Here is a 27,780-nt window from a genome sequence, read left to right as displayed (position 1 = left end):
GTGCAGTTAATACTCTGGGGCTGTTTCTACTTCTAGGCCCAAAGGGATGAGGAGAGGTACCAGAACTTGAAAGAAGAGGGTCAGCTAGGGAGGGCTGTCTTGACAGGCAGTGATCTTAAGTTGAAAGACAGCTGGCTGGGTGTGGTACTTAACACCTGTAATCCCAGCACTTTGGGAGGCTGAGGTGGGTGGATCACCTGTGGTCAGGATTTCAAGACCAGCCTGGCCAATGGTGAAACTCCATCTTTACTAAAAATACAAACAGTAGCTGGGCGTGGTAGTGGGTACTATAATCCCAGCTACTCAGGATTCTGAGGGAGAAGAATCACCTGAACTGGGGAGGTGGAGGTTGCAGTGAGCCAAGATAGTACCACTGCACTCCAGCCTGGGCAACGAGAGCAAAACTGCATCTCAAAAAAGCAACAACAAAAAAAGCCAGTTCCAGAGAGGAAGCAGAGAAAAATCAACATGCCAATTTCACTTTTCTTCTGTCTTCTCTCCTGCCCAGCATTAGCCAAAGTCACTAGGAAGCTAGAAAGAATGGGAACCCACAGATGAAATCCATACAGGTCAGCATAACACAACAAAGAGACGGGTAGGGAAGAGAAGAGTGTAGATGTGGATGGACAAAAGGAAGGTATCCAGCCCAATCAAGAAAAACAAGAGTTTCTGTGGCTTTTAAACTTGGCTTTCAGAGAAAAAAAAAAAAAAAAAAGAGATTAAACATAGATAAATAAGTGGTTTTATTACTCTGACAATTTAATATTAGATACAAAATAAATGTCAGTATTTTTGTAGCACTGAATTAAGATGCTATACTTAATATCTCATTCTGAAGAATTTCAGGTATGTACATTCTCTATACAACATGAAGCATTAATCCAATTTTGTTTTATTGCTTTTTCTCATTGTATTCTGAGCACTTTAAGTGGGATAAAAAGAAGTAAGGTCATGAGCCCAATTCCCTTATAAGCTCACTGTGACCACAGCAGCAAAAGCAAAGACATACTGTTAGTGATAAATGAAATCAAAACAGAGAAGAGTATGGATAGCTGAATGCTATGGTGATAGCCTTTTAAAAAGCTCCAAGTATTTTTTCTTTTGCTGACAAGCATCATCTTTTGGTACACTATCCTTTTCAGTCCTATAAGTTCCCTACCAATCCCTTCCTTTACCTCAGTGGTTGGCAAACTTTCCATAAAGAGGTAGATAAAACATTTACTAATATTTTAGGCTTGCAGTCCAGATGATCTCTTTGAAACTACTCACTCTTCCAATGTAGAATAAAAATAGAGACAATATGTAAAGAAATTAGTATGTCTGTGTTCAAAAAACACTTTATTTACAAAAACAAGTCACAGACTGATTCTGGCAGAGTGCAGCACACCAACTAGCTACCTTATCTTTATAATCTCTTTATTTTTGCTCCTCTACTTAATTTGCTTATTACCTATATTCTTTGTATCCCCCATTGAAAATGCCATTTCTAGGTTTGGAGTGGTAGCTCACATCTGTAATCCCAGCACTGTGGGAGGCCAAAGTAGGAGAATCACTAAAGGCCAGAAGTTTGAGACCATCTTGGGCAACATGGTGAGACTCTATCTCCACTACTACTACTACTAATAATAATAATAATAATAGCAGCAGCAGCAGCTACGTGTGGTGGTACACACCTGCAACGAAACTAAGGCAGGAGGATCACTTAAGCTCGAGTCCAAAGTTGGAGTGGGCCGGCAGCCTGAGCAAAGGGAGACCCTGTCTCTTTAAAAAGTTGCCATTTCCTATCAACCTGTATCATTTTCATGTTGTACTTTAAGGCTACTCTATACAGCAAGCTGTATTTTCTCTCTTCCTGATTGCCCTTGTTTGAAATAAAGACCCAGAAGAGGTGTCAAGCAAAATATTTCACTTAACCAGAAACTTAAGACATTTAGAAAATGACTGAAACTTTTTAAGGTTACAGGGTTGAAAGAAGTATTTGAATAAACAGTAACTTTCAATTTACCTGGCTCCAAGTTGAGGCATCTTTGGTCCTATATTGAATGTTATATTTTAGTGTTATTACACTCTTAATACCTGGGTTGGTCCACGTCAGTTTTAAGATACTAGACAGTTCCTCTGAGTTGATCACTGATAAATTATGTGGTGGATTGGGTTTCACTGAAAAATAAAATAAATCCTAAGGCTTATTATGTTTTACAATTTAATATACAAACTCAAATATACTCTTTATATTATCCTTTATTTTACAATATTCATTTATCCTTACCAAATGAACTAATTTCTCTGAAAATTATGCTATACAATATATCTTATAATGGAAAAAAAAAAGATTTCTAAAGAACCTTTAGTTTTCCTTGTCAGTTTACTGTATTTGTCAATCTCTTCAGGTTCATATATCAAAAGACAAACATTTATGATATCAAATTTAAAATGAGAATAAAAATGGAATATACATATTGTAATTACAATGGTGTAAAATGTTTGAGAACTCGACAAATACCAGAAGATAACATTCAAAGTGAAAACAGCTATACGTGTGGTTAAATTATGGATATTTTTCTTTTTCCAAATTCCATTTGATATTATTGATAAAATTACTTCATAAAAATCACTAAGATAAATAAATGCTTGTATCTATATTAATTGAAATCTAAAAACTGCTTTAATTTTTAAACTACTAGAGAGTCAAATAAACTCTCAAATTCAGGTTTATAACTACCTTTATATACAGGATCAAAATTGATGTGATCTGATGTGACATTCCCAAGCGCATTCTCTGCTTCTACCCAGACTTCAATGTTGACAAAATACACAGTAGAATAATCAACAGTGCATGAGGTAGGGGTGTCACGTTTTGCTATGCAATCAGGAAACTTGTGTGTTGCCCTAAATACAAAAAATTGAAGAATCAGTCATTAAAAACACATCTGAAAAAATTAGACTGAAAAAAATTACTTGCAAAGAATTTGATGAGATCTAGACTGTTGTAGCAAATTTTGCAGTAAATTGATCACTAACAAAATTTCTTAAAAATTAACCTTTAAAATTGACTTTGATCTAAAGACATAAATTATTTTCAAATTTGTAGTCTAAAAATATTGTGCTTTAAAATTTTATGCTCCATCTCCACTGACTCCTCTCCAAAAATTATCTATTTCCTTGTGATCCCAGTGCTGTTTTTTCCTAAAACAGAACCCTTACTGTACCAGAAATTTCTTTAAGCACAATATGCTTTCTCTAAGCACAGTATGCTAGAAGATGACAGGAGGTTAAGGATAAGAATTTCTATCACCCCTCAGCCTTTAGTCTTAAGGCAATTCCTCTTTCTAGTCAAACTTAAGCAACCACTATCTGATTTCTAACACCATGGAAAGTTTCAAATAATATTACTATATTTATTTATATGTATATAAATTATGCCTCAATTAAAAATATATATATAAAAAACACTTTTTAAAAATAGAAGGATAAACCAAACCCCAAATTGAACCAAAACACAAACAGCCTCTAAGAGGAAGAAGGAAATATAAGGCAGAGGATTCAGGAATATAAACTTCACTGAATATGCCTTAATACTATTAATAGATTTGACTTTTGGGATTATAATTATTAAGAAAAATTCCTAAAAATCAAAAGCAAAATGGAACACATAAACTTGTGTACTGACTATGTGGTATAACCACATAGAAAGGAACTATTCCAAGTAACATTAAAACATAGTAATATTCCATACTTTAGCTAAGCCTTAAAAAAAAAAATAATTTGACTACTACACATCCTTCATAGAGAAAAACAATCTTAAAATCATGGTTGGGCAAGGTGGCTCACGCCTGTAATCCCAGCACTTTGAGAGGTCGAGGCTGGCCGATCACGAGGTCAAGAGATCAAGACCATCCTCGCCAACATGGTGAAACCCCGTCTCTATTAAAATATGCAAAAATTAGCTGGGCATGGTGGCACATGCCTATAGTCCCAGTTATTCAGGAGGCTCAGGCAGAAGAATTGCTTGAACCCAGGAGGCAGAGGTCGCAGTGAGCCGAGATCACGCCACTGCACTCCAGCCTAGCGCCTGGCTACAGAGCAAGACTCTGTCTCAAAAAAAAAAACATTTTTAGTAATCATTTTGTTGGTGCTAATACTGGTATTATTCTGCAGCTGTTGTATTAACCACAGGATGAAGCAAATGAATAATTATATCAGTGTTGTTGTGAACTAGGTTTTTCTGTTCATAAGAAAGAAGATGTAGATGTTAGGTGAATGTAATTATGTAAAAATCTACAGTCCTAATTTTAAACTGAAAATATCAGTATGAATTTGTATCTTTTTAAAAGATGTATTGTATCTCAAACCACAAAACATTCTAGCTCTTTTGACTGAAAAAAACCTAAAAACTATGACAACCCAGTAGTAATGAATTCCACCCAGATTGTAGTCTCTAAATATTATTTCCCACTAAATGAAACCAGAGAGTTTTGGGGAATAGTTGACTCCAAGTCTGGGTGAAGAAATATGTAAGATGAGCCTGTAAAAACATGTTATATCAGAGAGCTACCAACGGCTAAGGAAGTTGTGTCAAAGCGATGAATGAGCTGGGTGTGGTGTCTCACACCTGTAATCCCAGTACTTTGGAGGCAGGTGGATCACTTGAGGTCAGGAGTTCAAGACCAGCCTGGCCAACATGGTGAAACCCCATCTCTAATAAAAATACAGGGCTGGGCGTGGTGGCTCAAGCCTGTAATCCCAGCACTTTGGGAGGCCGAGACGGGTGGATCACGAGGTCAAGAGATCGAGACCATCCTGGTCAACATGGTGAAACCCCGTTTCTACTAAAAATACAAAAAACTAGCTGGGCATGGTGGTGCGTGCCTGTAATCCCAGCTACTTAGGAGGCTGAGGCAGGAGAATTGCCTGAGCCCGGGAGGCGGAGGTTGCAGTGAGCCGAGATCGCACCATTGCACTCCAGCCTGGGCAACAAGAGCAAAACTCCGTCTAAAAAAAAAAAAACAAAAAAAAAAACACAAAAATTAGCTGTGCATGGTAGTGGGCACCTATAATCCCAACCACTCAGGAGGCTGAGGCAGAAGAATCACTTGAACTCAGGAGGCAGAGATGGCAGTGTGCTGAGATCATGCCACTTCACTCCAGCCTAGGCAAAAAAAGTGAAACTCTGTCTCCAAAAACAAACAAACAAACAAACAAAAAGGCCGGGAATAGTGGCTCATGCTTGTAATCCTAGCACTTTGGGAGGCCGAGATGGGTGGATCACCTGAGGTCAGGAGTTGAAGACCAGCCTGGCCAACATGGTGAAACCCCGTGTCTAAAAAAGGAAAAAAAAAAAAAAAAAAAAAGACAGAGGCTGACAAATGCAGTTTCTCTTAAAAATGAAAAAAGAAAAAAAAAAAAAAAAGACAAATGAGCCAATCTGAATAAAGTGCCACTGATCAAAGATGGTAAAATTTAAGCATCAATAATAACAACCACTATAATGAATTAAAATATCAAATGTGTTTAAATATAAATTTATAATGAAAAAGAAAAGCCCTCATTATCCAGGAGGATACTAAAAAAATCAACTCATTATAAAACTGGTAATTAAGGAAAAATATTTTTTTTTAAATTTTTTTTTATTTTTTTTATTTATTTTTATTTTTTTTTATTTATTATTATTATTATTTATTTATTTTTTTATTTTTTTATTTTTTTTTTGCACCAGGGGCTTCCGGGATTTCTACTATGATGGGGTGCGCTTCTGCTTCCAATACCTGGACACTTCAGAATGCAAAGTGCCGGAGTCCACCGGAGCTCAGATCTTGCCTATAAACATCACGAATGTCTTTTTTTTTTTTTTTTTTTTTTTTAAAGAATAAAGAAGAGGAAGAAAGAGAAAGAGGAAGAAGGAGAGAGGATGGGGGTATTGCTTTATTGCCCGGGCTAGAATGCAGTCTAAATATGGGTATGCCTATAATTGTCCTTAATAATGGAGACATGAAAGAAAATGAGGGAAGAGAATAGCAAACAAGGAGCCAACCAAGATTTCTTTTAAACTTCTAAGTTGATATGATGTGGTACTGATAAGAGTGTATATTTTGTATATTTAAAGTGCAGAGTTCTATAAATGTTAATTACATTTACTTGTTCCAGATCTGAGTTCAAGTCCTGAATATCGTTGTTAATTTTCTGTCTCATTGATCTGTCTAATATTAATGTTGAAGTCTCCCACTATTATTATGTGGGAGTCTAAGTCTCTTTATAAGTCTTGTATGTCTGCGTATTCCTGTATTGGGTGCGTATATATTTAGGATCTTTAGCTCTTCTTGTTGTTGCATTGATCCTTTTATCATTATATAATGCCCTTCTTTGCTTCTTTTGATCTTTGTTGCTTAATTGTAACTTCTGCTTTTTATTTATTTATTTTAGCTCTCTGTTTAGTTGGTAAATCTTTCTCCATCCCTTGTTTGGAGTCTTTGTGTATCCTCGAATGTGAGATGGATCTGGATGCAGCATACTGATGGGTTTTAGTTTTTTATTCAAATTGCCTGTCTTTGGATTGGGGGATTTAGTCAATTTAAATTTAGAATTAATAATAATATATGTGAGTTTAATACTGCCATTAGCTGACTATTTTGTCCATTAGTTGATGTAAATTCTTCATTATATTGATGCTCTTTTTGATAATTTTTTTAGAAAGGCTGATACTGTTTGTTCCTTTCATATGTGTAGTGGTTCTTTCAGAAGCTCTTGTAAAGCAGGCCTGGTGGTGATGAAATCTCTGAGTGCTTGCTTATTCACAAAAAACTTTATTTTTCCTTCACATGTGAAGCTTAGTTTGGCTGGATGTGAAATTCTGGGTTGAAAGTTCTTTTCTTTAAGGATGTTGAATATTGGCCCCCACTCTCTTCTGGCTTGTAGGGTTTCTGCTGAGAGATCTGCTGTAAGTCTGATAGGCTTCCCTTTATGGGTAACCTGACCTTTCTCTCTGGCTGCCCTTAGTATTTTCTCCTTCATTTCAACCCTGGTGAATCTGACGATTATGTGCCTTGGAGTTGCTCTTCTTGAGGAATATCTCTGTGGTGTTCTCTGTATTACCTGGAGTTGAATATTATCCTGCCTTACTAGGCTGGGAAAATTTTCCTGAATAATGTCCTGAAGCGTATTTTCCAGCTTGGATTCATTCTCTTCGTCACATTCAGGTACACCGATCAAGCGTAGATTAGGTCTTTTCACATAGTCCCATATTTCTTGGAGACTTTGCTCGTTCCTTTTTATCCTATTTTCTCTAATCTTGTCTTCTTGTTTTATTTCATTGAGTTGGTCTTCGACCTCTGATATCCTTTCTTCTGCTTGATCAATTCGGCTGTTAAAACTTGTGCATACTTCACAAAGTTCTCCTATTGTGTTTTTCAGCTCCATCAATTCACTTATATTCCTCTCTAAATTGTGTATTCTTGTTAACATTTCGTCAAATCTTTTTTCAAAGTTCTTAGTTGCTTTAGATTGGGTTAAAACAAGTTCTTTTAATTCACAAAAGTTTCTCATTATCCACATTTTGAAGTCTGCTTCTGTAATTGGAACACACTCGTTCTCCATCAAGCCTTGTTCCGTTGCTGATGAGGAACTGTGATCCCCCGCTGAGGGACAGGCGTTCTGATCTTGGGCATTCTCAGCCTTTTTTGGCCGTTTTCCTCCCTTCGTTATAAATTTATCCATCTGTGGTCTTTGAATTCACCGTCTTTGTAATTAGGTTTCTGAGTGGACGTCCAACTTACTGATTCTCAGCGCCGAAATCTGAGCAACCCACTGCACCGACCAAATCAGCGGCGTTAAGATTAATGGTGCTTTTCCGACTCTGCACCAGGAACCGTCGCTCCAAGGCGCCGGCAAAACCGCCTCGCCGGTCACAAGAGTCGCGCTGGCGACCCGTGGGGCTCCTCCGCTGGGACTCTCCTGGTGCGTGAGCAACAAGAATTCATGTGAAGGTGTGGCGTCCTCTCATTCTTTGCGCTTTCAGTGGGAGCTACAATCCCGAGCTGTTAGTGATCAGCCATCTTGGATCTCTCTCTAGGATCTCTCTTGGATCTATACACTATTCAAGGAGGACCCATACTCAGAAAAAAAAAAGACTATCTTTATATTCATTTATATGACCTTCTGTAACAGGAAAAAATAATCTATGGTGAAGAAAATCAGGTTGTTGCCCATGGGTGGGGCAGTGGCTGAGATTGACTGGGAAGGAGCAGGAGGGAAATTTCTGGTTGTAATGTTCTATGTCTTGATACTGAACTGAGTTACACGAGTGTGTGTACTTGTCAAAACTCAGTGAATGATACACTAAGATCTGTGTTTTTGCTATATGTAAATTTTATCTAAAAATACTGAACTCTAGTTCATGTAAAGTGATTAAGGGTGAAGCGTATTAATGACTGCAACTCACTATGAAATGCATAAAAAGGAGATGAATAGATAGAAAGAAGGATGCATAAATAGATAATAAAGAAAATAGAGTAAAATGTTAATTGTAGAATCTAGGTGATGAATATATGAGTGTTCACTGCAAGATTCTTTCAGCTTTTATGTTTGAAAACAAAATGGGAAACTTACTAAATAAAGGAATAAGGCTGACAACACCTGAAACCACTGCTCAATCTTAATTTCAGAAAAAAGAAAAACAGTGAAACATTATCTGGATGTTCCTGATAGAAGTATCCATCACTCCTACAAAATATTTTTTTGGGGGGGAAAAAAAAATTAAACCCAAATCTGATGAAATCTGTAGGTCTAACAGCAACTTTTTGGAAATAAAAAGACAAGGGAGCTGGGCATGGTGGTTCACACCTTTACTCCCAGCACTTTGGGAGGCCAAGGCAGGTGGATCACAAGGTCAGTATTGAGACCAGCCTGACCACCATGGTGAGACCTACCATCTCTACTATAAAATACCAAAAAAGATTAGCTGAGCGTGGTGGTGCGCACCTATAATCCCAGCTACTCAGGAGGCTGAGGCAGAACAATCCCTTGAACCCCAGAGGCGGAGGTTGCAGTGAACCGAGATTGCACAACTGCACTCCAGCCTTGGCGACAGAGCAAGACTCTCAAAAAAAAAAAAAAAAAAAAAAGACAAGGGAATATGTTAAACAATGAATTGTAAGGAAAAAGTTTTAACAACTGAATTTTAAGGAAAAAGAAGAAACAGAACCTATAGTTTGAGGGACAAGATATAAATTCACAAAGTATGGAGCTTATTCTAATCTTGATTCAAACAAATGTAAAAAAAATTATACATCCACACATATTTATGAGACAATGGGGGAAATTAACACCAACAGAAATGATGTATTTTATATCTGAGTGTAATAATGGTATGTTGTTATGCTTTTTTAAAAAGTCCTTATCTTTTAGAGATATGTATCGAAATATTTTTGATGAAATGATATCTGAGATTTTCTCTTCAAGATAATATGGGCAAGAGTATCTTTGAAATAAGACTGGTCACGAGCTGAGCAGTGTTGAAGCTTAGTGATGGGCATGTATGGGTATTTATTATATGATTATTTCTACTTTTATATTTTATTTAATTTTTTGAGATGGAGTCTCACTCTGTTGCCCAGGCTGGAGCACAGTGGTGCGATCTCGGCTCACTGCAACCTTCGTCTCATGGATTCAAGCGATTCTCCTGCCTCCACCTCCGAGTACCTGGTATTACAGGTGCCTGCCATCACGCCCAGCTAATTTTTATATTTTTGGTAGAGAGGGGGTTCCATGCTGTTGGCCAGGCTGGACTCGAACTCCTGACTTCAATTGATCCACCTGCCTCAGCCTCCCAAAGTGCTGGGATTACAGGTGTGAACCACCACAACTGGTCTCTACTTTTACATATATTTGATATGTTACAAAATAAAAAATTAAATGTTTTAAAATAGCATTTAATATTATTACTTGGAAAATGAATAACTTAATAAATCTAACACAAAACAAATTTAAAACAACATACCATTCAGATTTTAAAGTGAAGTTTGTCTCCAAGTGTGTTTCCCTTCCAGGATCCCACTGACACATCATTTTCTTTCCCTCATTCACAATGCAAGTCAAATTTTCAGGTTTTTCTGGAGCCACTAAAAGATATTATTGTTTTTCAAAAAGCGTTACATCCACAAATAGTATGCAATTTATATACTACCCAAGACATTTACAACCTAAATTAGATGAAAAAAAAAAAAACAAACCCAAGCAAAAAGTATGGACACTATGAAAGGCTGGTAATGTTGTTAATTTCTTTTCTAACTAAATTGTTATACTTCTTTTTAGGCAGTGATACATATACATCCATCCTAACTGTCATTAACTGGTTTGTTTCATATTAATTTTCTACATAAAATCAACTTTCATTTACAACTGGATAAAAATATCAGCTGATTTCTCCATTAAGTGCATTTTTAAAGGTAATATTTATATATGTTTGTAAGAGGCAATTACATAGAAGCAAAAATGATTCATTTATATTTATCTTCTTATTGTATTCCCAACTCTCTTGGAAGAAAAGCAAGTGCCAAAATTGTAAAGTCTGGGTGATCTACAAATTTAATAACCCACCTTTAGATCACAGTAAGTTTATTTTGTTTACTTTCTTACTACAAGGCCAGGCAGGGTGGCTCACACCTGTAATCCTAGCACTTCGGGAGTCTGTGGCGGGTGAATCATTTGAGGCCAGGAGTTTTGAGAACAGTCTGGCCAACATGGCAAAACCCCATCTCTACTAAAAGTACAAAAAATTAGCCAGGCATGGTGGTTCACAGCTGTAGTTCCAGCTACTTGGGAGGCTAAGGCAGGAAGATCACTTGAACCTGGGAAGTGGAGACTGCAGTGAGCTGAGATCATGTCTCTGGACTCCAGCCTGGGCGACAGACTGAGAGTCTATCACCCCCAAAAAAAAAAAAGATTTACTCCAGTATTGATTTGCCTTTTTTTTTTTTTTTTTTTGGAGACAGGTTTTCACTCTTATTGCCCAGGCTGGAGTGCAATGCCATGATCTCAGCTCACCGCAACCTCTGCCTCACGAGTTCAAGTGATTCGCCTGCCTCAGCCTCCCAAGTAGCTAGGATTACAGGCATGCACCACCATGCTTGACTATTTTTGTATTTTTAGTAAAGACAGGGTTTCTCCAAGTTGGTCAGGTTGGTCTCGAACTCCCGACTTCAGGTGATCCGCCTGCCTCCACCTCCCCAAGTACTGAGATTATAGACGTGAGCCACTGTGCCCAGCCTTATTTTCCTTCTTCACGTAGCTGTTTTACATGTGCATTTTCTCAGCAATTAAGGGATACTGAGACATACCATCATAGATGTCAATTCAACAATACTTTCTTGTGGTAGGAGGGAGGGTGTCATGTCAAATAGTTATTTAGTAAACTGAAAACTGCTTGACTTTCAGGAAAGACAGGAGACTAGTATCACTCTTTAGTCTTTGGCACATTAATAATGGAAATGTAGTTCCTACTTCTAAGCTTATTTTTTAAAAAACAAACATGTCCAAGTCACTAAGTCTACAAGTCGCTACATTTTATAAGATGAAAGGACACCATTAAAAATGCAGTTCAATAGTCATGACAATGCCTGAAGTAAGACAAAAACAAAACTTACAGCCTGAAATTACTGTGATTCCATAAACATTCTGTTCAAGCTGTCCAAATGTAAGAATGTTGCAAGTGAGCTGAATATTTAATGAAGCTATATCTGTAAAGGTGACACTGGATGCTGTTCTGTTTATGATAGTATATTGTTCCTTAGGAATAGTAAAATGGTTTGTTTTCCAGAAAATGTAATTCGCATTTACATGAAAATAATCCATACATTTTTCCTTTAGCACACAAACTGCAGTGAAATTAGAATGAAGTTGTACAACTGGAGATTCAGGACTGATATGACCACATGGATCTAGAAGTTCACCTAAAAAGGAACAATAGAAAATATATAAATAGACTGAATTTTTCTGGTACAAAATGATAGCTGGTAGCACTCAATGTAGAGTCCCTCAACCTTCACTAAAATATCCCTAAAGGCACAGAAAAAGAATACACAACTGAAAATCAATATGGTTAGAATTTAATGCCTGAATTTGTAAAGAAATATGCAAATTAGAAGGATAATAGAGCTGAATTAAGAAAAACCCATTCATGCTTTAGCCCAAGGTATTAACTGTTTCTTTAAAGAAACACAGACTACCTGCGGCATGATATATACTTGCCCCATGACCTATTCTGTCCCTCCATTTGGACCCCAGGTCTAAACTAAACTCTCCAGAAAATAGGCAGTTGTAGTCTCCTCTACAGTACTGAATGCTGTTGTGGAGTACAGTTGGGGTCACAGACAGACATATATATGTCCACACATAAAAACTTAGACATCAAAAGAAACAGCAAGGGACCAATACAAAACAGGAAGAATAAAACAAGGTGGCCAAACAGTTTACTTTTAAGAATAAATGCATGGAGCTGCATGTGGTGGTTTATGTCTATAATCTCAGCACTTCTGGAAGGCCGAGGCAAGATGACGGCTTGAGCTCAGGAGTTTGAAACCAGCTCGGGCAACACAGGGAGAAGCCATCTGTACTAAAAATAAAAATAAAAGTAGCCGAGCATGGTGATGCATGCCTATATAGTCTCAGCTACTCCGGAGGCTGGAGGCGGGATGATCGCTTGGGCCCAAGAGGTGAAGGTTGTAGTACACCATTGCACTCCACCCTGGACAATGGATTGAGAATAAATGCATGGGATAAGATCCCCTATTTAGAAACAAAGAATCAGCATGACCAACAGAGTGAAACTCTGTCTCTGTAAAAATTAGCTGGGTATCGTGGTGGGTTCCTGTAATCTCAGCTACTTGGGAGGCTGAAGCATGAGAATCACCTGAACCTGGGAGGTGGAGGCTGCAGTGAACTGAGGTCAAGCCACTGCACTCCAGCCTGGGCGACATAGCAAGACCCAGTCTCAAAAAACAAACAAAACAAACAAAACACAAAGAATCAGATTGGGTAAAAAAAAATTAAACTATATGCTTTACCTATCACCTAATCCATGTTGATGGCATCTCAGTTCCCATCTCTAGCACTAACCCCTCTATGCTTTCAATAACCCATTAGACATATATCTACCTGAGATTTCCTGTAGCTATGTTTAAATGAGCATGTCCAAAACTGTATGAATCACAATTTTTTCAAACTTATTTATTCTTACTTCTTTGCCTCTGCTAGCAGCGCCACTCCCATCCAGACATCTAGGCCAGACACTCTGTAGTCATCTTCCAACATCTCTAATTAGCCTCCACTAACCTCCAACTTAACAATATTGCACTCTATTGGTTCTATATTCTTAATATGCGTATCAATCTCTTCTTTCCAATGAAATAAACCTTTTGACTGCTGAAGCACAGAGCACTGTATTATTTATATCAGCCTGACCTCCTTCCAGTTTATCTTACATACTACTGTCACAGACACTGTTCTAAAATAATTATGACATTTGTCTACATTAAATGATTTAGTGACCACCTATTATCAAGATATAAGTTCCAACTATTTGACATGATTTTATTATTTTTCTGTAGCTTCAATGTCCACAATTTTACAGTGGCTTTCCTCAGTGAATCCTATTTGCTGTGGGGTTCCTGGGTAGTTATCCATGAAATCTTTTTGAGATTAAAAATTACTAGCTTGGGCAACATGGCAAAACACTGTCCCTACAAAGAAATACAAAAATTAGCCAGGCATAGTGGCACATGCCTGTAGTACCAGCTACTTCTACTTAGGGATGGGGGTAGGGTGCTAAGGTATGAGGACTGCTTGAGCTCAGGAGGTCAAGGCTGTAATGAGCTCAGACTGGCCACTGTCCTCTAGCCTGGGCTATGAAGAGAGACGCTGTCTCAAACAAACAAAATACAAAAAAAATTACTTATGTAAAGCACTTAGTACAATGCCTGGTACTCAACAGACCTCCAATAAATGGCAGTCTATCATTATTACTACTTTCCAGAGACAGGTAATCTAGTCACACTGATAGGGTCTATAAGGGTCCATCAGAGGTGACTGTTTTAGCAGTTAAGGTAAAAGGCATAGAATAACAGAACTGTGATAGTACAAAGAACCTTAGAGATCATTTACTTCAACCTTTTATAGATAAAGAATGCTGAGATAACTAAAAAGTCAGCCTCAGTTAACAGACTCTTCCAATTCCCAACTTGGTCCTCATCTAGGTGGCACAAAGGATAAAGCTATCTTAAAAAATTAGATAATTATTTTCTTATTCCATCTCTCAAAATCAGCAGGGAAAATTAAAAATGGTCTTTACAGTCAAAATTGTATCCCCAAATGGAATCCTAGGACCTCTCATTAAGCCTGGAAAACCCAGAGTTGGAATGTGTATTTCTTTGTTTCAAACTTATAATGTGACCTGTTTATATCATCTTGCCATTATTTATACATGTCTACTGTAAATCTAAGTGCATACTCTCAATGTCTAATAGTATGGTCCTTCACCTTTTGGAGAACCTCAGTACTAAGTTACCCTGTGATACTGGGCCAGACCTTACAACTCCCTAGACCTCAGTTTATTCTTTGGCAAAATCACTATACTTTAGAGATAGTAATTACAGGGACATTAAATATGAAATATTCTCTAAAGTACTAAAAACAAAAAATATAATTAGAGACCTAATACGATTAATTTTTAATCACATAGAATAAAAGAAATATTAAAAAATGGGCAAATGTTCTGTTTTTCAAAGTGAGACACAGCTTCACTAAAACCATCCCATGACAAATTAACTCCATTTTATAGGGCTACCAGGTGGAGATTAAATTGTAAAAAGAAAGTATTTTAATTAAGAAAAGTATCTGATAAAGTTATTTTTTAATATTTATAGGGTAAGATGAAGACATGTGAATTAGCATGTATTATAACCAGGTAGGATGTCATAGCTCACATCTGTAATCCCAGCACTTTGGGAGGCTGAGATGGGCAGATCACCTGATATCAGGAGTTCTAGACCAGCCTGACCAACATGGTGAAACCCCATCTGTACTAAAAGTACAAAAATTAGCCAGGTGTGGTGGCCCATACCTGTAATCCCAGCTACTCAGGAAGCTGAGGCAGAAGAATTGCTTCAACTCAGAGGGCAGAGGTTGTAGTTAGCTGAGATCCCACTGCACTCCAGCCTGGGTGACAGAACAAGACTCTGTCTCAAAAAAAAGTCTCAGCTACTTGGGAGGCTGAGGTGGGAGAATCACTTCAACTCAGGAGGCAGAGGTCACAGTGTGTGGAGATTGTGCCACTGCACTCCAGCCTGGGTGGCAGACTGAGACTCTGTCTCAAAAAAAAAAGAAACATACACACACAGCCAAAAATAAGTTAATATAGAGAAAACATTTGGACAGTGCCTGGGTACAATAAGCATTATAAAAATGATAGTTATTGGATATTTATTACAAATATTTTTGTCTTTGAATAAAAGGCTCTTTATGACCAGTGATGATGAGCATTTGTTCATATGTTTGTTGGCCTCATAAATGCTCATGATCACTGGTCATTAGAGAAATGCAAATCAAAACCACATTGAGATATCACCTCACACCAATTAGAATGGTGATCATTAAAAAATGTGGAGACAATAGATGCTGGAGAGGATGTGGAGAAATAGGAACTCGTTTGTTTTAGTTTTTGTTTTTTGTTTTTAAAGATAGGGTTTCACCATGTTGGTCAGGCTGGTCTTGAACTCCCGACCTCAGGTGATCCGCCCGCCTTGGCCTCCAAAGTGCTTGGATTACAGGCGTGAACCACCGCACCCGGCCAGGAACACTCTTACACAGTTGGTGGGGGTGTAAATAGTTCAACCACTGTGGAAGACAGTAAGGTGATTTCTCAAGGATCTAGAAATAGAAATTCCATTTGACCCAGCAATCCCATTACTGGGCATACACCCAAAGAACTATAAATCGTTCTACTATAAAGACAAGTGTAGACGTATGTTCACTGTAGCCCTGTGTACAATAGCAAAGACCAGGAACCAACCCAAATGCCCATCAATGATAGACTGGACAAAGAAAATGTGGTACACATATACCATGGAATACTATGCAGCCATAAAAAACGATGAGTTTGTGTCCTTTGTAGGAACTTGGATGAATATGGAAACCATCATTCTCAGCAAACTGACACAAGAACAGAAACACAAGAAGCCAAACACCACACGTTCTCACTCAATAGGTGGGTGTTGAACAATGAGAACATGTGGACTCAGTGAGAGAAGCATCTCACACTGGGGGCAGTTAGGGGGGTAGGAGAGAGACAGCAGGGGGTGGGAGGGAAGAGAGGGATAACATGGGGAGAAATGACAGATATAGTATGCACCTAAAGTTAAATAAATAAATAATTTTTAAAAAGAAAACGCTCTTTATGGAAAAAAAATAAATGTAATATACCAAAACCAATCTGACTACAGTGGCTCTGATACACACACACGTACAGATAAATATTTTTTATGATATAGGGTCTTGCTCTGTAGCCCAGCATAGAGTACAATGGCATGACCATGGCTCACTGTGACCTTGAGCTCTAGGGTTCGAGTAATTCTCCTGCCTCAGCCTCCTGAATAGAGACTTAGAGGGACGAGGGGCATGATATGCTATGAATCTGTGTCCCCATCCAAATCTTATGTCATATTGTAATCCCAGTGTTGAAGGAGGGGCCTGGTAGGGAGGAGACTGGATAACTGGGTAACTGTAGTTTGGGGAGTTACCAAACAGGGAAGAGACACAGGAAAGCAACCCTTTAGTACTTGAAGAGCATGCAGTATGAAGGACTTAAAATTTAACAAGATTTAACAGATTTTCTCCTATTCATTTACTGAAAAAAAAAAAGAAAAAAGAAAAAAAAGCCACACATTTTTTTCCTTCCCCTTTTTTAAAGTTATTGTTAGTATCAATACATAGCATTTAAGATTACTGAATGACTGTTACAACTCAAATTATACAAAAAAGATTATCAAGCATATTTTTACTTATTAAAATCATTTTAAGATATTATTCCCACGATTATTCTAGAAAGAATATATGAACATAAAGAATAATTAAACATAAGCTTTATTACATATAATGATATAAAAATATACAAACCTAATTTGTGAAGTTAGAAGGTAAGAGTATCTCATGAACCTTACCTATAGATTCAGTGGTGAGGAAAATAAACAAAGCTTGCACTAGCCAAGTCTGCAACGTCAACATCTTGAGTAGCTATGTCTGCAACAGAAAAATGTAATATTACTTTTAATATTTTTGTCTCTTATATATACATAATTTAAGATACAATCTTGTTTCCATTCTGTAGCTGTGTTTCTAAAAGGTGGTAAAATTCTTATGAGAATATAGAAAACAAACTTAAGTCTTCACATTATTTTTCTTTATTCCCAATGAAGTTATGTCTATGGAAAACACTGCTAGAAAACATAATTTATACTTTAAGATTAAAAGAGATAACTTGTTTCTTCCTATGTGAAGTCCTGTAATAGTAAATAACTGTGAGATTAAGAACTTCAGGGACAAACTTCTACATGGCAAAACTCACTGTATATGTATCCTTAAAAGATACCTGACTAATGGGGAAAAAACGTAATTCATAGCATGGCCAAAAATTTTCCCTAATATATAAAGAATGCCTACAAATCATTAAAAAATTTCTAACACCTCGGGGAGAGAGATCCAAGACGGCTGATCACTAGCAGCTCGAGATTGTAGCTCCCAGTAAAAGCGCAAAGAACGAGAGGACGCCACACCTTCACATGAATTCTTGTTGCTCACGCACCAGGAGATTTCCAGCGGAGGAGCCCCACGGGTCACCAGCGCGACTCTTGTGACCGACGAGGCGGTTTTGCTGGCGCCTCGGAGCGTCTGGTGCAGAGTCAGAAAAGCACCATCAATCTTAACGCCGCTGATTGAGTTGGCGCAGTGGGTTGCTCAGATTTCGGCGCTGAGAATCAGTAAGTTGGACGTCCACTCGGAAACCCAATTACAAAGACGGTAAATACAAAGACCACAGATGGAAAAATCTACAAGGAAGGGAAGAAAACAGTCAAAAAAGGCTGAGAATACCCAAGATCAGAATGCCTCTCCCTCAGCAGGGGATCACAGTTCCTCATCAGCAATGGAACAAGGCTTGATGGAGAACGACTGTGTTCCAATTAAAGAAGCAGGCTTCAAAATGTGGATAATAAGAAACTTCTGTAAATTACTTTGGGCAGTATGGCCATTTTCACGATGTTGATTCTTCCTAACCATGAACATGGAATGTTTCTCCATCTGTATCCTCTCTTATTTCGTTGAGCAATGGCTTGTAGTTCTCCTTGAAGAGGTCCTTTATGTTCCTTGTTAGTTGTATTCCTAGGTACTTTATTCTCTTTGTAGCAATTGTGAATGACAGTTCGTTCTTGATTTGGCTCTCTTGAAGTCTATAACTGGTGTATAGGAATGCTTGTGACTTTTGCACGTTGATTTTGTATCCTGAGACTTTGCTGAAGTTGTTTATCAGTTTCAGGAGATTTTGGGCTGAGATGATGGGGTCTTCCAGATATACAATCATGTCATCTGCAAATAGAGACAATTTGATTTCCTCCTTTCCAATTTGGATACCCTTTATTTCTTTTTCTTGCCTGATTGCTCTGGCTAGAACTTCCAGTACTATATTGAATAGGAGTGGTGAGAGAGGGCATCCTTGTCTAGTGCCAGATTTCAAAGGGAATGCTTCCAGTTTTTGCCCATTCAGTATGATATTGGCTGTTGGTTTGTCGTAAATAGCTTTTATTGTTTTGAGATACATTCCATCAATACCTAGTTTATTGAGGGTTTTTAGCATAAAGGGTTGTTGAATTTTGTCAAAAGCCTTCTCTGCATCAATCGAGATAATCATGTGGTTTTTGTCTTTTGTTCTGTTTATGTGGTGAATTACGTTTATGGACTTGCGTATGTTGAACCAGCCTTGCATCCCCGGGATGAATCCTACTTGATCATGGTGGATGAGCTTTTTGATATGCTGTTGCAATCGGTTTGCCAGTATTTTATTGAAGATTTTTGCATCTATGTTCATCATGGATATTGGCCTGAAATTTTCTTTTCTTGTTGAGTCTCTGCCGGATTTTGGTATCAGGATGATGTTTGTCTCATAAAATGATTTGGGAAGGATTCCCTCTTTTTGGATTGTCTGGAATAGTTTCAGAAGGAATGGTATCAGCTCCTCTTTGTATGTCTGGTAGAATTCAGCTGTGAACCCATCTGGACCTGGGCTTTTTTTGGGTGGTAGGCTCTTTATTGCTGCCTCAACTTCAGACCATGTTATTGGTCTATTCAGGGTTTCGGCTTCTTCCAGATTCAACGTCAACGCTATTCCCATCAAGCTACCAATGACCTTCTTCACAGAACTGGAAAAAAACACCTTAAACTTCATATGGAACCAAAAGAGAGCCCGCATAGCCAAGTCAATTCTAAGCAAAAAGAACAAAGCAGGAGGCATCACACTACCGGACTTCAAACTATACTACAAGGCTACAGTAATCAAAACAGCATGGTACTGGTACCAAAACAGAGATATAGACCAATGGAACACAACAGAGGCCTCAGAGGAAATACAACATACCTACAACCATCTGATCTTCGACAAACCTGACAAAAACAAGCAATGGGGAGAGGACTCCCTGTTTAATAAATGGTGTTGGGAAAACTGGCTAGCCATGTGCAGAAAGCAGAAACAGGACCCCTTCCTGACACCTTACACCAAAATTAACTCCAGATGGATTAAAGACTTAAACATCAGACCTAATGCCATAAAAACCTTAGAAGAAAATCTAGGCAAAACCATTCAGGACATAGGTGTAGGCAAGGACTTCATGACCAAAACGCCAAAAGCAATGGCAACAAAAGCCAAAATAGACAAATGGGACCTAATCAAACTCCACAGCTTCTGCACGGCAAAAGAAACAGTCAGTAGAGTGAATCGGCAACCAACAGAATGGGAAAAAATTTTTGCAGCCTACCCATCTGACAAGGGGCTGATATCCAGAATTTACAAAGAACTAAAGCAGATCTACAAGAAAAAAACAAACAAGCCCATTCAAAAACGGGCGAAGGATATGAACAGATACTTTACAAAAGAAGACATACAGGAGGCCAACAAACATATGAAAAAATGCTCATCATCACTGGTCATCAGAGAAATGCAAATCAAAACCACATTAAGATACCATCTCACACCAGTTAGAATGGCGATCATTAAAAAATCGGGAAACAACAGATGCTGGAGAGGATGTGGAGAAATAGGAACACTTTTACACTGTTGGTGGGAATGTAAATTAATTCAACCATTGTGGAAGATAGTGTGGCGATTCCTCAAGGACCTAAAAATAGAAATCCCATTTGACCCAGCAATCCCATTACTGGGTATATATCCAAAGGATTATAAATCATTCTACTACAAGGACACGTGCACACGAATGTTCATTGCAGCACTGTTTACAATAGCAAAGACCTGGAACCAACCCAAATGCCCAACGATGATAGACTGGATAGGGAAAATGTGGTACATATACACCATGGAATATTACGCAGCCATCAAAAACGATGAGTTCACGTCCTTTGTAGGGACATAGAACCTGGAAACCATCATTCTCAGCAAACTGACACAAGAGCAGAAAATCAAACACCGTATATTCTCACTCATAGGCGGGTGTTGAACAATGAGAACATATGGACACAGGGAGGGGAGCACTACACACTGGGGTCCGTTGGGGGGAAATAGGGGAGGGGCGGGGGGGTGGGGAGGTGGGAAGAGATAGCATGGGGAGAAATGACAGATACAGGTGAGGGGACGGAAGGCAGCAAACCACACTGCTATGTGTGTACCTATGCAACAATCTTGCATGTTCATCATATGTACCCCAAAACCTAAAATGCAATAAAAAAAAAGAAACCTCTGTGAATTAAAAGAACTTGTTCTAACACAATCTAAAGAAACTAAGAACTTTGAAAAAAGGTTTGACGAAATGTCAACAAGAATACAAAATTTAGAGAGGAAAATAAGCGAATTGATGGAGCTGAGAAACACAATACGAGAACTACGTGAAGTATGCACAAGTTTTAAGAGCCGAATTGATCAAGCAGAAGAAAGGATATCAGAGGTCGAAGACCAACTCAATGAAATAAAACTAGAAGACAAGATTAGAGAAAAAAGGATAAAAAGGAACGAGCAAAGTCTCCAAGAAATATGGGACTATGTGAAAAGACCTAATCTACGCTTGATAGGTGTACCTGAATGTGACAAAGAGAATGAATCCACGCTGGAAAATACGCTTCAGGATATTATTCAGGAAAATTTTCCCAACTTAGTAAGGCAGGATAATATTCAACTCCAGGTAATACAGAGAACACCACAAAGATATTCCTCAAGAAGAGCAACTCCAAGACACATAATCGTCAGTTTCACCAGGGTTGAAATGAAGGAGAAAATACTAAGGGCAGCCAGAGAGAAAGGTCGGGTTACCCATAAAGGGAAGCCTATCAGACTTACAGCAGATCTCTCAGCAGAAACCCTACAAGCCAGAAGAGAGTGGGGACCAATATTCAACATCCTTAAAGAGAAGAACTTTCAACCAAGAATTTCACATCCAGCCAAACTAAGCTTTGTAAGTGAAGGAAAAATAAAGTTTTTTGTGAACAAGCAAGCACTCAGAGAATTCATCACCACCAGGCCTGCTTTACAAGAGCTTCTGAAAGAACCGCTACACATAGAAAAAAACAAACAGTATCAGTCTTTCTAAAAAATACCAAAAAGTAAAGAACATCAATATAATGAAGAATTTACATCAACTAATGGACAAAATAGCCAGCTAATATTAAATGACAGTATTAAACTCACATATATCATTATTAATTCTAAATTTAAATTGACTAAATTCCCCAATTCAAAGACAGACAGGCAATTTGGACAAAAAACTAAAACCCATCGGTACGCTGCATCCAGGCCCATCTCACATTCAAGGATTCACAAAGACTCAAAACAAGGGATGGAGAAAGATTTACCAACCAACCAGAGAGCAAAAACAAATAAAAAGTAGAAGTTACAATTTTTGCCTCTGATAAAATAGTATTTAAAGCAACAAAGATCAAAAGAAGCAAAGAAGGACATTATATAATGATAAAAGAATCAACGCAACAAGAAGAACTAAAGATCCTAAATATATACGCACTCAATACAGGAATACCCAGACATAAAAGACTTATAAAGAGACTTAGACTCCCACATAATAATAGTGGGAGACGTCAACATTAATAGTAGACAGATCAATGTGACAGAAAATTAACAACGATATCCAGGACTTGAACTCAGATCTGGAACAAGTAAATGAATTAACATTTATAGAACTCTCCACTTTACACAAAATATACACTCTTATCAGTACCACATCATATCAACTTAGAAGTTTAAACGAGGCCGGGCGCGGTGGCTCAAGCCTGTGATCCCAGCACTTTGGGAGGCCGAGGTGGGTGGATCACGAGGTCGGGAGATCGAGACCATCCTGGTCAACATGGTGAAACCCCGTCTCTACTAAAAATACAAAAAAATTAGCTGGGCACGGTGGCGCGTGCCTGTGGTCCCAGCTGCTCGGGAGGCTGAGGCAAGAGAGTTGCCTGAGCCCAGGGGGCGGAGGTTGCAGTGGGCCGGGATCGCGCCATTGCACTCCAGCCTGGGTGACAGGAGCGAAACTCCGTCTCAAAGAAAAAAAAAAAAAAAGAAGTTTAAACGAAATGTTGGTTGGCTCCTTGTTTGTTATTCTCTTCCCTCATTTTCTTTCATGTCTCCATTATTAAGGACAATTATAGGCATACCCATATTTAGACTTCATTCTAGCCCAGGCAACAAAGCAATACCCCCATTCTCTCTCCCTCTTTTTTTATTCTAACACCTAATAGAACAACAGGCAAAAAGATTTGAATAATTTATAGAAAAGGAAATACAAGCAAATTGCATATAAAAAGATGCTTTCAACCTCACTCAAAATGAGAGAGATAAAACTATTCAGATAGGAAGGCAAAAGGATATTAAACACTCTGGTAAACAATCTGGTAGTTCGTTACCAAGTTAAAAGCACACCATAAGACTTCATATTTCCACTCCCTAAGAGCGTACTCCCCAAAATAAAAACACAAGCCCGCACCAAGACTTATATTCAAATATTCACAGCAGCTTTATTCATAAGTCCCAAACTCGAAACAATCCAAATGTCCCCCAACTGGTGAATGTATAAACAGATATCCAAACAATGGTACAGACATACAACAGAATACTACTCAGCCAAAAAAAAAAAAGGTATGAACTAGTGATATATGCAATAGTGTGAATGAATCTCAAAAGCATTACACTGAATAAATGAAGCCAGACACAACAGGCTATATACTGTTTAACTATTTACAGGAAACGTTGTGTTTGTTTTAGGGACTGGGGATTACAATATGACATGATTTGGTTGGCTGGGGACACAGATTTAAACCATATCACACCTCTAGTCCCAGCTACTCAGGAGGCTGAGGCAGGAGAATCACTGGCCCTGGAGCTCGATGTCACAGTGAGCCACAGTCACACCACTGCACTCAACCAAATATCCATTAACACTAGGATAAATTATGGCATATTCCCTTTAGAGATGGTAAACTCCTAGGCTCAAGTGGTCCTCCTGCCTTGGCCTCCCAAAGTGCTGGGATTACAGGCATAAGCCATTGTGCCTCCAAAATTCTTGATATGGCAAAACTAAAGTGACAAAAAGCAGATCCAGGGTTGCCTAGTGCTGGGGTAGAGGAGGCACATGTAAAGGAGAATAAAAGAAATCTGGGGTGACAAAAATATTCTGTGACTTGATTGTGGTGGTGACTGTAAGACTCTATATATTTGGCAGGGTGCGGTGGCACTGCACTTTTGAGAGGCTGAGGTGGGTGGATCACTTGAGGTCAGGAGTTCCAGACCAGCCTGGCCAACATAGTGAAACCCTGTCTCTACTAAAAATACAAACATTAGCCAGATGTGGTGGCTCATGCCTGTAGTCCCGACTACTCAGAAGGCTGAGGCAGGAGAATCACTTGAACCCAGAGACGGAGGATGCAGTTAGCCAAGACTGTGCCACTGCACTCCAGCCTGGTGACAGAGTGAGACTCCATCTCAAAAATAAAAAATAAAAAACCCCACAAAAATTAGCTGGGTGTGATGGTGTGTAACTGTTGTGCTAGCTGCTTGGGAGGCTGAGGCAGGAGAATCGCTTAAACCTGTGAACATGTTGCAGTAAGCCCAGATCATGCCACTACACTCCAGCTTGGGCAACAGAGCAAGACCCTGTCACCAAAAAAAAAAAAAAAAAAATAGCTGGGTATGGTGGCATGTGCTTGCAGTCCCAGCTACACGCGAGCCTTGAGGCAGAACTGCTCGAACCTGGGAGGCAAAGGCTGCAGTGAGCTGAGATCGCACCACTTCACTTCAGCCTGGGTGACAAAGCGAGACTCTCCACTCTATTTAAAAAAAAAAAAAAAAAAAAAAAAAAAAAGGCCGGGTGCGGTGGCTCAAGCCTGTAATCCCAGCACTTTGGGAGGCCGAAGCGGGTGGATCACGAGGTCGAGAGATCGAGACCATTCTGGTCAACATGGTGAAACCCCGTCTCTACTAAAAATACAAAAAACTAGCTGGGTATGGGGGCGCGTGCCTGTAATCCCAGCTACTCAGGAGGCTGAGGCAGGAGAATTGCCTGAAACCAGGAGGCGGAGGTTGCGGTGAGCCGAGATCACGCCATTGCACTCCAGCCTGGGCAACAAGAGTGAAAAAATGCTCATCATCACTGGTCATCAGAGAAATGCAAATCAAAACCACATTGAGATACCATCTCACACCAGTTAGAATGGCGATCATTAAAAAATCGGGAAACAACAGATGCTGGAGAGGATGTGGAGAAATAGGAACACTTTTACACTGTTGGTGGGAATGTAAATTAATTCAACCATTGTGGAAGACAGTGTGGCGATTCCTCAAGGACTTAAAAATAGAAATCCCATTTGACCCAGCAATCCCATTACTGGGTATATATCCAAAGGATTATAAATCATTCTACTACAAGGACACGTGCACACGAATGTTCATTGCAGCACTGTTTACAATAGCAAAGACCTGGAACCAACCCAAATGCCCAACGACGATAGACTGGATAGGGAAAATGTGGTACATATACACCATGGAATATTACGCAGCCATCAAAAACGATGAGTTCACGTCCTTTGTAGGGACATGGATGAACCTGGAAACCATCATTCTCAGCAAACTGACACAAGAGCAGAAAATCAAACACCGTATATTCTCACTCATAGGCGGGTGTTGAACAATGAGAACACATGGACACAGGGAGGGGAGCACTACACACTGGGGTCCGTTGGGGGGAAATGGGGGAGGGGCAGGGGGCGGGGAGGTGGGAAGAGATAGCATGGGGAGAAATGACAGATACAGGTGAGGGGACGGAAGGCAGCAAACCACACTGCCATGTGTGTACCTATGCAACAATCTTGCATGATCATCACATGTACCCCAAAACCTAAAATGCAATAAAAATAAAAATAAAAAAAATAAAAAAATAAATTAAAAAAAAAAAAAAAAAAAAAAAGAGTGAAACTCCGTCTCAAAAAAAAAAAAAAAAGTCGCCGCGCTCTCCCCCCTCCCGGCGCCCACCCCCGCGGGGGGCCCTCCGCGAGGGAGTCCCCCCCCGCGGGGGCAAGCCGGTGTCCCTCGGGGGGACCGGGCCGCCCCTCCCACGGTGCGACCGCTCTCCCACCCCCTCCCCGTCCCCACCCCCGACGACGGGGGTGGTCCGCGCGGGAGGGGGCGGGGCGGACTGTCCCCAGTGCGCCCCGGGCGGGTTGCGCCGTCGGGCCCGGGGGGTCGGTTTCTCTCATAATACAAATGAAATAGAAGCACTAGAGACCAGTAGATTTTATGAAGACAGTGGCTATTCTTCATCTTCTCAATTAAGTGGCCTCAATGAACATGAAGAAGATAGCCTCCTGGAGGAAAATTTCAGTGACAGTCCACAATCCTGCCTGCTACAGGTACAAAGCCCAGACCAATATCCCAACAAAAACTTGCTGCCAGTTCTTCATTTTGAAAAAGTGGTTTGTTCGACATTAAAAAAGAATGCAAAATGAAATCCTAAAGTAGATCAGGAGATGCTGAAGGAAATTATAGCCAAAGGGAATTTTAGACTGCAGAATATAATTGGTAGAAAAATGGGCCTAGAATGTGTAGATATTCTCAGTGAACTCTTTCTAAGAGGACTCAGACATCTCTTAGCAACTATTTTGGCACAACTCAGTGATATGGACTTAATCAACCTGTCTAAAGTGAGCACAACTTGGAAGAAGATCCTAGAAGATGATAAGGGGGCATTCCAATTGTACAGTAAAGCAATACAGAGAGTTACCGAAGACAATAAGTTTTCACCACATGTTTCAACCAGAGAATATGTTATGTTCAGAAGCCCACTGGCTTCTGTTCAGAAATCAGCATCCCAGACTTCTCTCAAGAAAGACGCTCAAGCCAAGGTAGCCAGTCGAGGTGATCAGAAAGGTTCTGCTTACAGTCGACACAATGAATTCTCTGAGGTTGCCAAGACTTTGAAAAAGAACGAAAGCCTCAAAGCTTGTATTCGCTGTAATTCACCTGCAAAATATGATTGCTATTTACAAAGGGCAACCTGCAAACGAGAAGGCTGTGGATTTGATTATTGTACAAGGTGTCTCTGTGATTATCATACTACTAAAGACTGTTCTGATGGCAAGTTCCTCAAAGCCAGTTGTAAAATAGGTCCCCTGCCTGGTACAAAGAAAAGCAAAAAGAATTTACGAAGATTGTGATTGAATTAGTTGTTACTGATCATGAATATTAGTTAGAAAATGTTAGTTTTTAACTTAAAAAAAAAAAACAAAACTGTATTGTGATTTTCAATTTTATGTTGAAATCAATGTAGGATCCTGAGGTTTTTTCCCCTAGAGTATAAAGAGGATAGATAACCTCTTGAAATATTTTACAATTTAATGAGAAAAAGTCTAAAATTCTCAGTACAAATTGAACAATTTAAATATTTTAAGAAGTTAGGTAGTTACATGATACTGAGGGTTTAAAAAAAAATTGATTCAATTTTATAGTAAAGGAAAGCCATGCAATTTTACCTAGACAATCTTAAATATAAGTCTGGTTTTCCATCTGTTAGCATTTCTGACATTTTATATTTGACTTACCCAATTGATATGAACAGAAATATCAACTTCCGGCATCTGTTAAATGTTTTGTCACCTTTCTAAGCTTTTTTTCAGTGTGTGTATTTCTCAAGAATGTATCCTTTGTCAAAACTTGTTTTTCTCATTTCTGAAATCTGTGTTTTAATATTTTTGTATACATGTAAATATTTCTGTATTTTTATATGTCAAAGAAAATGTCTCTTGTATGTACATATAAAAATAAATTTTGGTCAATAAAATTCTTAAAAGCTTAAAAAAAAAAAAAAAAAAGACTACACATTTGTCAAAATTCACTGAATTCTGTACCAACTATTTCAAAGTGAGATTTTACCTCACTTTAAAACTAACAAGTCAGTCTACCCCAGTGTCATGGATACTGGCAAAAGGCATGACATTCTTGAGTCAGAGACAAAGGACTTTATTACTCATAAC

The 27,780-nt window shown here is 38.8% G+C and overlaps 1 protein-coding gene and 1 pseudogene across 3 annotated transcripts in view; one reads left to right on the top strand and one right to left on the bottom strand.

The window, feature by feature from the left end:
* Nucleotides 1–27,780, bottom strand: part of IL6ST (interleukin 6 cytokine family signal transducer) — a 73,520-nt gene that overhangs the window by 26,610 nt on the left and 19,130 nt on the right. The window contains exons 3-8 of one of the 3 annotated variants that reach the window (XM_074385815.1): nucleotides 17,817–18,089; nucleotides 17,205–17,283; nucleotides 11,637–11,942; nucleotides 9,992–10,112; nucleotides 2,723–2,889; nucleotides 2,006–2,160 (exon numbers count right to left, since the gene is read on the bottom strand). In XM_074385815.1, coding sequence (XP_074241916.1) covers nucleotides 2,006–2,160; nucleotides 2,723–2,889; nucleotides 9,992–10,112; nucleotides 11,637–11,942; nucleotides 17,205–17,268 — 813 coding nt within the window. In that variant the 5' untranslated portion in view covers nucleotides 17,269–17,283; nucleotides 17,817–18,089. The remainder of the gene's footprint in view (nucleotides 1–2,005; nucleotides 2,161–2,722; nucleotides 2,890–9,991; nucleotides 10,113–11,636; nucleotides 11,943–17,204; nucleotides 17,284–17,816; nucleotides 18,090–27,780) is intronic. The other 2 variants (XM_074385812.1, XM_003925841.4) reach the window with 2 other exon arrangements.
* LOC120365071 (F-box only protein 5 pseudogene) lies at nucleotides 17,595–27,368 on the top strand (annotated as a pseudogene).

Source organism: Saimiri boliviensis, chromosome 1, assembly GCF_048565385.1.
Source record: "Saimiri boliviensis isolate mSaiBol1 chromosome 1, mSaiBol1.pri, whole genome shotgun sequence".
Classification (NCBI taxonomy): Eukaryota; Metazoa; Chordata; class Mammalia; order Primates; family Cebidae; genus Saimiri; species Saimiri boliviensis.
The sequence above is the reverse complement of the archived record's forward strand: the minus strand, read 5'-3'. Positions and strand labels throughout refer to the sequence as shown.